This window comes from Mustela lutreola, chromosome 5 (assembly GCF_030435805.1).
Source record: "Mustela lutreola isolate mMusLut2 chromosome 5, mMusLut2.pri, whole genome shotgun sequence".
NCBI classification, from domain to species: Eukaryota; Metazoa; Chordata; class Mammalia; order Carnivora; family Mustelidae; genus Mustela; species Mustela lutreola.
Genome location: NC_081294.1, coordinates 11,447,712 through 11,460,957, shown reverse-complemented (window position 1 = coordinate 11,460,957; position 13,246 = coordinate 11,447,712). Strand labels below are relative to the sequence as shown.

Here is a 13,246-nt window from a genome sequence, read left to right as displayed (position 1 = left end):
AGAGCTGGGGTTTCAGCTCACAGCTGCCTGACTTCAGAGCTCATGTTCTTAAGCACTGTGGGTGTCACACCAAAGTCGTCCAGGGATTGGGCTGCGGGGAGGGCACCGGGGGAGAACGTGTTCCTGGTCACTACCTTGCGGGCTGCAGGCCCCAAGCACTGACCTTTTCAGCCTTCTGGTGGAAAATGGAGGACATGTCCAGCAAGGTACTCCGCTCATCCAGGGCTGCCGCAAACGCCTTCCACTCCTGCTCCAGCTGGTTCGCAATCTGCTTAATCTGCTGAGAGGCGTAGTGGCCAGACTCGACCAAGCGATTTGCCACCGACATTATGCGGTTTATATTTACATACACGTTCTGCGAAAGGTGGGGGAGAGAAAGAGGGCTTGTCAGGGGAAGGCAAACAAGAGGCTTCCTTGCAGGACCGGCGGATCATAGCGCTCTCTGAAACACAGCCCACAAACTCCACTTCTGTTTTTAAGGGCAGAATCACCTGGTAGAGAACAGTGGACGTACTTGCTATCTGATTTCCAGAAACTCTAAATATTGGTTTCAATTTCTATTTCTAAAACTGCAAAATTACAGATCAACTAGCTGAGGGGCAGACTGGTTGGCACAAAGCAATCAAGTACACAAGTGGGTGCGCAGACACACTCTTACTCACTTGCTGGCTTCGGATCCTGAAACGGGGCCAGACGGCGAGCCCACAGAGAAGCAGTCACCCAGAAACAAGAAAACCCAACACTGCAGGTTTTAACTGGAACCCAGGAACTACACGCTGCACGTGGAGCAGCCACAGGCTGTTCTGTGTGGAAACAAGTTCTCCCGTCTACACCAGCCCAAGCCGTCTGGGCGGTGCCAACAGAGAATCCTCTGCAGACGGATCCGCTTTCTCCACAGCAGAGGAGTGGAGGCACAAAAGGGAACAACGCTGGGTGCAAACCTTCAATCAAGTTTTCTATTCTGTGGAAATGCCCATCTTCAGGCCCAGCAGTTTAATGCAAAAATAACAGTGTGAGGCTGGAAAAAAGGGCACATTTGGCCCTCAAAACAGGTTCTCGCTATGCTGTGCTCCCTTCCAGCTTCTTTGGCCTTTGAGGCTGCTAGTCTGGCAGAGGCAGCGGTGGGGAACGCACGCCTTCAACACACCCCCATCTGTCACCACAACATGCTCCTCTTGACGGGTCTCCCCAAAATCATGTACCCCTGTTGGCTCCTCCCAACTGTGCTGCTAAATCTAATTCCTCAACCTGTCCAAACCTCTCTCCCTTTTTCCTGCCTCCTGTCCGCTCTAGCCGTGGTTCTCTGGGCCCCTCTCCCACCGCACACACCCTGTGTGGCTCCTCGCGGTGATCTTATCTGCAGCCACCCCAAAGCCCTCTGAAGAAGGTACTTATCCATTCTTCCTTTGTACCATCTTCTACTCATTGTTTCCTCTCCACTTTGACCCAAATCAAAACTAGGTAGAGTCACTCTGGGACTAGAAAGGCACAGACTCCAGCCTTGAATTAGCTAACAGGTGACCGCTGTCTACAGTGGCAGGGAGAGAGGGCACCGTGAGGCTAAGACAGTCCACCAAGGCCTCCCTGGCTCTTGTGGCAATAATGCTCTAACGAGTATCCTTTAGGCAAAAGTAATGCCCCCTCTTCACATATGTGTTCTCTCCCTCTAGTTGCAGGTGATCAGAATTACTAATTTTTGTTTTGTATCATTAAAGATGTAAATCAACCCCAAAGGTGCTGGGAAGACCATATGCCAATGCCCTCTGTTAGAACCCAGAGCAGAGCTCTCCATGCAGATGGGTCTGCCATGGGAACCACTGGGGGGACTCATTCCCACTGAGATTCTGTTACGGTGTCCCGTGTCCCTTTCAGATCCTCAACCAGACTGTACTGTGCGTGGAGGGTCTGTGGACTGGACCTTTACCATCATTCCATCAATGATTACACAGATAAGGAAAGTGCTGGCACACCAACCAATAAACAGTCTCTAACATAAAATATAGAATTCCCCTTGTTAAAGTACCTACACCTCTAGGTACTTTATCATCACAGTTTTCAAAGAAAAAAAAAAAGATTTTATTTGTTTGAGACAGAGAGAAAGCTCGAGCATGGTGAGGGGCAGAGGGAGAAGCAGGCTCCCCACTGAGCAGGGAATCCCAGGTAGAACTCAGTCCCAGGACCCCGGGATCATGATGTGAGCCAAAGGCAGACGCTTAACCAACTGAGCCACCCAGGCGTCCTCATCACAGCTTTTAAAAGCATCTGCGATAGTACCATGAGCAGAATTGTTGGCATCCCTGAACATGCTTCAGAGACTGGCAACTTGGCAGACTGATATTCAGCATTTTCATTTTATCAAAAAAAAAAAAAAAAATGTTTAAAACACTGTAGGAAGCACAAGACAGGGCTGCAAATTAAGAAGTCCTTGCTCTGCATAAAGACGTGTCCTAGCTGGGTCCCAAGCACTCATGGAGGAGTGGCGGACAAGGAGCCAGACAGGCCTGGAAGCTTCCCCGGCAGCTGCCGCCCACAGTGGCACAGGGTTATGCCACTCTTCCAGTTAAAACTTAAGCTTAGAGGGGCACCTGGGTGGCTCAGACAGTTGAGTGTCTGCCTTCTGTCTTTGGCTTGGGTTGTGGTCCCAGGGTCCTGGGATGGAGCCCCAGGTCAGTCTCCCTGCTCAGCGGGAGCCTGCTTCTCCCTCTCCCCTTACTTGTGCTCTCTCATAAATAAATAAATAAAAATCTTCAAAAAAAAAGAAAAAGAACTTTAACTTAGAAAAATAAGTTTATTGTAAAGAACCAGAAAATAGACTTAAGCCTTTAAAAATTAAAAAAAAAGTACATTACTCATACTTCTAAGAGTTTCTTTTAACAGTGTTTTTAATTGATGATAACATGACTGTTAATAATTATCATTTATCAAGTACTTACTTTGCATTGAGCACTATCTTAGTGTTTTACATATGCAGAGGAAATAAAATTATATCTGCCATGGAAGGCAGATAGAATCCCCACTTTACTGATCAGGAAACCGAGGCTTGCAGAGACTAAATGGACTAAAGTCACAAGGTAACTGGAAGGCTTACATTAGACACCTCTGCACTCCTACCCCAGCCCATGCTTCTGTCTTCTACATCATACTTCCCATTTTCTTGACCCTAAATGTCACACTAAGAATGCTGGGGGGTGGGTATATTTTCTGTTCTTGTTTTTCTAAAATATATTTTAGTACTTCTTGTTCATATATTATGTGATACAATAGACTGAATGCCTTCCACCACTAGCTGCGGTTTCAGAATAACTTGAAAAATTGATAAAAATTTCTTGGGAAGAAATTCTAAGATGCTTTCTCCACCAGTAACATTTTGGAACTCTTCATCTATGCCTGGGTTTAAAATTCCAAACCAGAAATTCTCTTACCTCAAACTCTAGAACAGACACTAAACTTTTTTGATGGAATCTATTACAAAAATTGTATTGCTAAATGTTACCTTTGAAACTGCCTAGAGCACTCAGTTACCCAAACTTTAATTAAATAGCATCTTACTGAATTAATTTAAGCAAAGACCCTGTCTTCAAACCACTTCAGTGTTCTGGTACAAATGTTACAAGGCACAAGAGTGGTTAATTCTCATAAGACTAGCTCAAAGTCCAACCCAAAACTCGTGGTCCCTGAAAAGGAAATTTTCATAAGGATAATTGTCTACAGAAACAACATATATCCTGTAGAACATAGTGTTTTATTTTAGTTATATTAACTCCAAAAATGTAACAAAAATACTATTTAGAATTGTTTGTTGTTTTGCTTAACGGTCCTACAACAACCCAACACTGGTCACAACAGGCCAGTGGAGTCAAGCGCCTCAGCCTCAAACAGAGCAGGGTGTTCTAGGCATGGCCTATGTCCAGACCCTAGTACTTCAGTTCAACCTGGAGGAAAATGTCATGTTTTAAGAGAACTGGAGTATGCCCTGGAGGGAGAAAGCAGGCAGGCTGGCTTATGTCCTCCTCACAAAGGGCAGCCAGCAAATTGTCGGCAGATCTGCTCAGAACATTCCCTCGACCACTGAGCAGCTTCTCTGGAGCCCCTACAGGCTCCTAAGAGGTACAGCACAGGAACCAGTCTCAAAATCACCCATGTAAACTGGCCAAGTAACTGGCTCGAGTTTCTCCGATGTGTTTGCTTGTTCTCACATTTTCAGCTACATAAAGCTTAAAAAGAACCTGTAGGTACTGCTAACACCAAGAACGTCGCGTGCTCGGAGGTCAGCTACCAACACCACCGGTACCTCTAAAGGCCCCGCGTGGCCTCCTGGCAGAGGGCTGGGGCACCATCTGTGTAAGTCCCTCCCGTCCGCTGGAATCCTCTCTCATACACGCCACCTCTGTGCCCACAGCTTCTTACCATGCAGTTCATGGCAAAGTGGTTGTGCTGCGTCTGCAGCTCCATCGCGTGGGGGTGGCTGGTTCCGATCTCAGTGTAGCTGTTCAGAAACAGGCCCTTGTTGTGTGTGATCCAGTCAAACATCTACCAGAATGAAGAAAGACAAGCTGAAGCAGCTCCAGGAAGAGGGATGGCTGCCACAGGCCCAGGAGCAGGGCCAAGCCAACCAAGGGCAGTATCTTTGCTCTGACAACCTCTCGGTCTTTTGGGTCCAAAAATATCCTTGACTTCAAAGTAAGCTGTTCTGAACGGACCCGGTCTGCAAGAAAGTCCTACCGCATGTGTTCCTTCAGCTGATGAGGAATTAAGGGGCAGACAGGCAAAGAGGGGTGCTCAAATCCCCCAGGCTAACTGAAACCAACCTCTGAGTCTCAACCCAGCCTCCCCATTGTTGCGAACTGCTTCCCTGACCACATTGCTCTCCAGTGAAAGACCTGTTGGGTGAAATTAGGGACTGGCAGGTATCTGGGCAGGTTCTCCTATGCCCACAGATGATCGACAGCAACTCCAGTGAATACACGATCAGATCTGCTTGAGAGCAAACAGTATTTTAAAAACCGTGCAAATGCAAACAATAAAATTTACCATAAAAATAGAAAGGACTGGAAAAAAATTTAATGATGACATACATCTCTCTCGAGGTTCAATACAGATACTCCCTGGAAAAGGATGTCAGTTACGTTGCTCACAAGGAAAACATGAAAGCAAAAGGAAATAACTATCATTATTTGGACTAGTATCGTGACTTGAATCAGAATCCTAGAGACAGTCACCTGTTTTTCCCTAGTAATTGAAAGGAAGATTTTTCCAGTGTCTTTGACAAGGCTTTTCTTTAAACATAAGTACGCTGACGGGTAGGTTAAAAGCTTGCCAGACAACAGTAGTGGATTGTCACTGTTTGAAAGGTCCTTTTGTATCAAAGATTAGTGATGTAGTTTTTTTAACATTAGAAAATATTCTCCTGTGAGAAAAACTCTGTGAAAAAAATTCAATGAGCTCAAATTAAGAGTGATCGGTTCACCCACGTTCACGGCTTGCGACACAGTCCTCTCAGGAAGTGTCCTGTTCCCACTGCCAAGACGGAGTTAGCAGGGGACAAGAGCATCCGCTCGGACCAGCTATCTCATCTGGAGCAGGAGAACAAAATGAGGCCGTAAGTAATCACTGCCCGCATTTCCCAGAAGCTATTCTTTTTAACACCTGATACATCTTTGATCTTAAAAGCATGGTCAACAATAGATCGGAATGGTATTCTGTCACTGGCTTCACTGGGGCAAAACACATACCTCCGTAATTACTGCTTTTGGTCATATAAATTCTATAAGATGTTCACTCTTTTAACTCAAGATACCCTTCTCGTCTGTCTATCTTACAGGCATGCCAAACCACAATGTCAGTCATTAAGAACCCAAAGCTCCTCAGACAGCCCCGGCCTGCAGTACGAGGGAAGCTGGAAGGCGGATTTCAGGCAGATGGCTGGAGTGAAAAGACACTCTCTCTCTCCTGACCAAAGCAGCCCCCTAGCTGCCAGGACCCGATAATCCAGGAAACCCATCCGTGTCTCATTTCAACTCCTCTCCCCCTACTCCTTTACCTTTTCAGCATCCTGCTCAAACAGCCTCAGCTGAAAGCACTGGTCCAGCTTCAGTTTTCGTACGTGCCACATCTGGTGCAGATGCTGCCGCGTGGAGTGCAGCCTGTCCAGCATGGCGGACACCTTGGGCAGGAGGCTCTGCAGGTCCGCATTGCCTGACCCCGAGTTCTTTTTGGGAAAGCTGTCACTGCTCTGAATCCTCTGGAGCAGTTTCTGTCCCTCTAAATCCAAGTCTTCTATGGGGGCCTTAATCACCTTCTTCTTCAGCTGGGAATGTTCCTCGATCATATTCCGAGCCCCCTCTAAATCCTGAGGCAATTCTTTCTTGGCCAGGATGTCCTGAAGTTCCTCCAGCCGAGAGAGCATGTGGGTTGCATTGCTAATGTAGTCTTCAAAAGCAACTCTGATTTCAATCCATTCTTCATGGTTGTATTCCAAGCAGCCATCAAACTCGGGAGTTAGCTGAGAAGGATCAACTACTTTGGTAAGGCCTTCTAAAGAGACCATGTTTGTCTTAAGGGGAAAAAAAATCATGTATGAGAAAATGAACCAATTTTCTGTGGCCTTATCATAATGCAATTTGCAATACTTACTTATAGATATTCAAAATGTAAGGCAAGTGATCTCTTTACAGAAAACATACCTTGTTCTGGCCCCATAAAAACAAATGTAGATGAAACTAACATTACCAGTATAGTCAGTGAAACAGAAGTCCATTAGAACAACACATTAGTTAGAATACCTAAAATTACAGGATGTGTATCTCATGAGAGCTAAAGAAATGAGATTTCTTCCCAAGAATGTGGAAATCAACCCACTATCTTAGGCATGTTAACTGGGAAAGGTCTTAAATCGCAATACAGAGCAGACGATTAAGAAATTTTACTTTCATCAATGCACTCTTTCTCCTCCAAACCACTCCACCATCTCACTCACTCTGCAGAGGCCTCCGGCTCTCTGCAACCAAGCAAATGTCCTGTTCGTGGGCTTCCACAACCCTGAGAAGAGCCATCTCCCTCTAAGGACACGTGTTTGTGAGCTCCTTATTCAGTGACAGACATGCTCCAACCAGACCACAATCACGGCTCATCTTTCCCTGGTCCACCTCCCATCAAGTAGCAGATACGAGGCTATGAATGACTTTTTGAAACTTTCTAAAATATATAAAAGTTAGCCAGACAGGGGACAGAAGCTCTTGCCATAAAGCTGAAGACAGACGGGATGTTTCATGCACTACAATCATCTGTCACAATTCTGAGTAGTAGAAGTTTTGTATGTTCCAACTTGCACTACATTCCAATCTAACAGCGACCAAGTTTTAGTCCTTTATAATCTAAGCAAAAATCTTACCCTCTCCCTACCTATGCCACGTACCACAGGGTTACAATCAATATTGTGCCTCAAGGAAAACATCGGGGCTGGGAGAGGGTCATTAAATGCAAAGACAAAGTTAAAGGAAAAAGATCTGTAGCCTAAGAGCCAAAAAACAAACCAAAGAAAGGCTGGCTTAGCCCCACCTCTGTCACCTCCAGCCTTAGAAGACCTAGAACTACATCAGCCCCATGCTAGCTAGCATAAGAACCTGCAAAAAGCAAGAGAGCTAGGAAGAGGGGCCACTCCTAGTCCCACACATCTGCTTGCGTGCAGACGTGACTGTAGGTTCATTTCTATCTCATCTGTCCAGACTTCTAGTAACATCCATGGAACTAATCACTTCACAGAGAGAGGCTGGTAACAATGTAGAGACAATAGAGAAGCTGGTCTAGGGAACTTTGAAGGCCCAGGGGAAGATACCAAAATCAGACTAGCAAAACTTTTTTGTGCATTCTATAATGCTACACCATTGTTTCTTCTTTAAACACGTATAATTAAAAGCAACACACTTTATATTCTGTATCACGAAAATAATAAGACCCAATAAACTGTTGTCCAAAATGACTTTTTAACTGTGTGAAGATAAAGGCTTATGGGTTTCATCTTTTACCTAAATCTCTTGAATGAAGTTTCAAATTCAAATTAAAACTGAATTCCAATTTCTGACTGAAAATCAGTACCATGGCAAGAGATTTAAAAACACAAGTAATACACATGTGAAAACACTGAAAAGTTACCATGGAACATGAAGCTTAAGAAGTACTATCGCGTGATGTGCTTACTGCTACTGTCGTTTATCTTCACACCCGGGAGGACATTCACTGACACCTGCTGTTTGGGCAAACTTAAAGAAGGAGCACAAGCTATTCCACCAAATATTATGAGATCTTATTAGAAAACATTGTACTACAGATTATGACATGAATTAGGTTTCAAGCTGGCCAGAACACTTTCTCCCCATAATCATCTCCTTCTACTACCTGCATCAAAGCCTAGGCAGAGCCTTCGTAGCTGGAGGAGAGGGACAGTAGAAAGGAAAAGAAGTCAGCAGGCTGAGGCCTGTTTCACACACCATCGAAGACAGTGGCCCAACGTGCTGCTAAATTCCAAACTCTACAGAGCTTTTAAAGGAGTATCTCCCTTTCCATCAACAAGAGAACGGACGCATGAAATACAGAACAGATCATTCCCTCCATTCTCAAGGACAAGGTGAAAACTCACTTTCTTCAGGACACGTGAAGTTGGGTATCTCTCCCTAACATTCCCTTATTTCCAAGCCGAAGGCAATGATGATGGATCTGGTGCCACATAAAGCCATCTGGGCTGAAGGGTGAAGCTGTTTTATCACGAGAAGTAAGAGGGAGCCTCTTTCAATGGTACACACCTTACACCTCAGCAGCCCCACCAACCAAAACCAAGAGAACTAAAACCTAAATCGCCCGTGGGTGAAATAATCCAGTAGTGTCATGTCATAAATGAACCAAATTTTGTTTTATTCAGTAACTGATTTTACATGCCATCTGTATGTAAGATGTGCCATTCCCATTTAATATGTGCTTTTAAAAATCTATTATCTAAAATGACGAGGAGAAAGTCAACTTTTAATGAACCACGCCTATTGGTTTAACTGGTCTGGCTACACATGGAAGTTACCTCAAATTCAAATTTAGAACTGCCAAAATTCGTCCTCTGTTTCTGCCAAAAGTTGTCTGGCTTGATTATCAGTGCAACATGAATGCAGCAGGGAAAGGACTCTTGCAGTATCTTCAGCAGAGGCTTAATGGAGTCCCACTTGGACCCGCGCATGTCCACGATCACTGTGAATCCTCGCTTGCACACCTCTTCACTAGAGAAAAAGAAAGAAACAGGTTTAAGCCATGCAACTCCTTCTCTGACCAGAGTCCCACTGGGTGAGGCTGACTCTGTGACCCTCACCCTGATGTCCATGGGGCTCCATACTGTGAGGTGAGGGTGGGTTGGGGAGGGGAAGGGGTGTCTCATCTTTTGCTTATTAAATGATCCCACAAACTGTCTAGGAACTATCACAGCAAAGGTCCTCAGTGAGCACTAATGGGGACAGACCCCTAACAGTATGCACAGAGCCCAGGTGGGGAGGGTAAAAGACCAATGAACAGCAGTCACAGGAGCCTCCCAGGATCACGGGCACTGAAACCACCCACACCAGTGCACTGAGGATGGCGGGAGCTTTTCAATTTCCCGTTTTGTCTCCTTTAACTGGTTTGGGTCCTTAGCTGTCCTAGAGGTTCTCCAAGTGTGCTCCACTGATCCCTTGGGCTCCTTGGTGCCCTTCTGGCAGGGTCTTCAGAGTAAAGGGATTTTTACAGTAATGATAAGACTTATTTGTCTTTTGCACGCGATTGCACTGGTGACACAAAGGCCATGGTGGTGACGAGGCTGGTCCTCAGCACCGGCCAAGCAAGTGCTAGAGCCTCTGTGCTCTTCCCCTCCACGTTCTGACCAATTTAAACAAAAAAGCCAGTTTCTCTTAACAATGACCCTGACAAAGCAATAAAAATTATTAGTCTTATTAAGTCTTGACCTCTGAGTACATGCAAAATATAGGCAATGCACTTCTGCCATAAAGAAAATCCAAGAGTCAAAATGTCCTTAAACGCAGGTGAAAATACTCTGTCACACTTGGTTATAACTTCAGTGTTCACGGGGAAGCTTTTAGAAAGGCTCTGGCACAGCCTTCCACTTCTGGAACAACCATAACTCTGTTTTGTGGTGGATTCACACATTCCATGCAGGCTTCTGGTCCTAGCGCCAGATGAGGGCCGGATAATGCCTGAAGGAAGGGATCTGGACACACACCTAAGACCCTGAGTGGGTAATGACAACTTTTTCACCCAGCGTGAATGTACTGGGCCCAGACAGTGGAAAGACACTGGACATTTTTCTGCCTCAGGTAATCACCTGAGAAACTAAAACCTATTTATAGTTATAATCTCATATTAAAAAAACTCAGGAAACTAACCTCTATCATCAAGTGTTGTTAAAAGGCCAAAATAAATTAAGTCAAAATTAAAACCAATTTCATGCTCTCCTGCATTAGCTCACACCTTTACTCTTCCCCCCCCATCCCTGCAGAACGCCATTCTTTTCCTTATCTTGAGGCACGCCATTACAGTAACTTGCTCCAAATTTCACAGACATAAAGTTCCTGTCACAGCTACATCCCCGTAAGAGGCATGTCACAAAAAATTCTACAAAACAAGTCTGTGGGGTTAGAACCTGAGTAGGCAGCAGTGCAGGTGCTGGAAACATGGTGTGGCGAGCCATCACGGGGACACAGACTGACAGCAGCCCAGCTTCTCAAAGGCGGAAACTGCCAGGAATGGTTTGATGACCTCCTGTCTGCCACTCCTACATGAACAGGAGCCCCAAATGAGTTAATGCTTGGCTCAGGCCTCTCTCATGATACCGCTTCTCCGTGTCTCCAGTAGGTCCTGGGCCATAAACCAGGGAACAGCACAGCACGGACCTCCTTCACAGATCCTGGAAGCAAACAGGGCTTCCAGAAAGGTCTCCTCAAATCTCCCAAGTCACTGACATGGAGCATTCTGGGCCTCTTAGGGCTCTGATGGGGTGTGCAATCTGGCAAGATCAGCCAGAGCACAGAGAGCCTGCCCCCACAGAGACCCTCTACTCCGGATACACCATCTACTGCCACACTCCAAAGGCAGGAGACCACACGCCATTTCCCTGATGGCCTCATTGGGTACTGTCTGCTAGACTGACTTCAGCATCGGCCTTCACCAGATCCGGGTACGCTCTCAGGCAGACTGTGTCTCTCCTCACAGAGCATGACACGGTGGGCACAGCCCCTCCACTTGGAAGGGGCTGGAAAGGCATCCTGAGTAACTCCAGACTCAACAACAGGAACACGTCAGAGAACACCACACCAGAAGGTGCCTGAGCTTGTACAGGTCACAGAAGGACTCACGATCCGCCTTCCTCCACAATCGAACCGACCACCCACTGACTTCTAAATAATGAAAATCGCACACGAACTGGGCTGGGAGGGCATATCCTTCCAATCTGTCTCTTTACCCAGTTAAAAGCCAGTCCTTGTTAAGAAAGCAGTGACTTGCAAAGATTCCCAAATCCAGTTCTATTCAGGAGCAGCTACAGAACGTGGGCAGCTGTCTCCAGGAGAAGGCACCCATGCCACACCTCCACCAGAAGACACGGCTCGCTGGGACGTGTGATCATTCACCAAGTACTCCGGCAGTTTCCTTTAAGAACCTCATTTCATCAGGAGATAAAAAAATGTTAGATAAAATTAACATCCCTTCTCAATGCTGGTCTCTGAAAAACAGAAATGCTCCTTAGTTTCTACATGAAGAAAGTACCTTTTAATATGAATGTTCACAAATGAATCAATTTAAGTCTCACATTATTTTGCTAGTGACAAAAGAGTTTATCCATGTAGCTACTATAAATCATCCTAAAGAAGGGAAAATGCTCTAAAACATAATTAGTATACGTGTAATTCAAACAATAAGAGCAATAAACACCTAGAGATGTACCAAGACCAATGTTATTTTCATCACTGTGTGGGAATCCCAATTAGACCACCAAGAAGTTCTACTGTGACTTGCTTCTCCTACACATAGTTAATGGAAAGTTTCTTTGCAAATTGATTCTATGAAAGTCACTCCATCACTCCAATTGCCCTTTTTTTTTTTTTTTTAAAGATTTTATTTATCTGTCAGAGAGAGAGAGAGGATAAGCAGGCAGAGAGGCAGAGAGAGAAGCAGGCTCTCCGCTAAGCAAGGAGTTCAATGCGGGACTCGATCCCAGGACCCTGAGATCATGATCTGAGCCAAAGGCAGTGGCTTAACTGACTGAGCCACCCAGGTGTCCCACTTTTTTTTTTTTTTTTTTAAAGGAGAGAGGAAGGAAGGGGAAGGTGACCCAAGTAATAATGCTCAAACTACCCATCACCGCTCAGATCACACTTACAATTACCTCTGAGGGCCACATTTTAAGAGGCACACAGACAGAGGCTATGCAGAAGAAAAATAAGATAACTGGGCTCTAGAGCACATGTCAAAAGGAAAAATAAAAGAAGGGAAGTAGGACAAATGGAAATTATCGTACTTTTTCCTAGGGAGCTACTGTGTATCAGGCACTGCACTGGGCATGTGCATACGGAATCTTACTCCACACTCACAATAATCCCAAGAAATACTCATTACTGTCATATTTCACAGATCAGAAAACTGATAAAAGGAACAGCTGGTCTGATTCTGCTGTCCATGCTTTCTGGATAGTGTACTTCTCCGCATCTGGGAACGTGGGGCCCTGCAACTATCCAACTTGGGGGTGGCAAAAGGCTACCTTAATGCCACAGAAACTGTCAGGGGTAATGGATAGGAAAAGAAGACTCATGACCCCCAGGACGATTTATACGGCTCTGGAACTATGCCAACAAAAAATCAGACTTAAGTGCAAGCAAACCCACAAGTCAAAAAAAAATTCACACACCATCATTTTGCTGATGATTTTCTTGGCCCTGCGCCTCGGCTCTAACAAAACAATGTTCCCACCACCAGGCGCACAGTGGGGCGGAACAGCTCCTGTGTGGTCAGGGAGACCCACGGGTTCTGTTGCCGCTTCCATTATGACTTGAGAAACTTATCATTCACATGTTAATCCCACTTCTCTTATCATTGACCGAGGACAAGAGGACAAGCAACGTGACATTTCTTGTCACTTGGAATTATAAATACAAAAGCAAACTTAGGTGATGAAGTGGCAGTGCTCGACAATGGAGGGGGGGGTCACCTTATATGCTTATTATTT

General features: G+C 45.4%; 1 protein-coding gene across 4 annotated transcripts in view; it reads right to left on the bottom strand.

Annotated features, from left to right (window-relative positions):
• The window catches only part of TRIO (trio Rho guanine nucleotide exchange factor), a 336,828-nt gene that overhangs the window by 197,184 nt on the left and 126,398 nt on the right, over positions 1–13,246 (bottom strand). For all 4 annotated transcript variants that reach the window (XM_059173670.1, XM_059173672.1, XM_059173671.1 and 1 more), the window contains exons 4-7: positions 9,068–9,260; positions 6,041–6,553; positions 4,408–4,530; positions 164–355 (exon numbers count right to left, since the gene is read on the bottom strand). In XM_059173670.1, the coding sequence (XP_059029653.1) occupies positions 164–355; positions 4,408–4,530; positions 6,041–6,553; positions 9,068–9,260 (1,021 nt within the window). The remainder of the gene's footprint in view (positions 1–163; positions 356–4,407; positions 4,531–6,040; positions 6,554–9,067; positions 9,261–13,246) is intronic.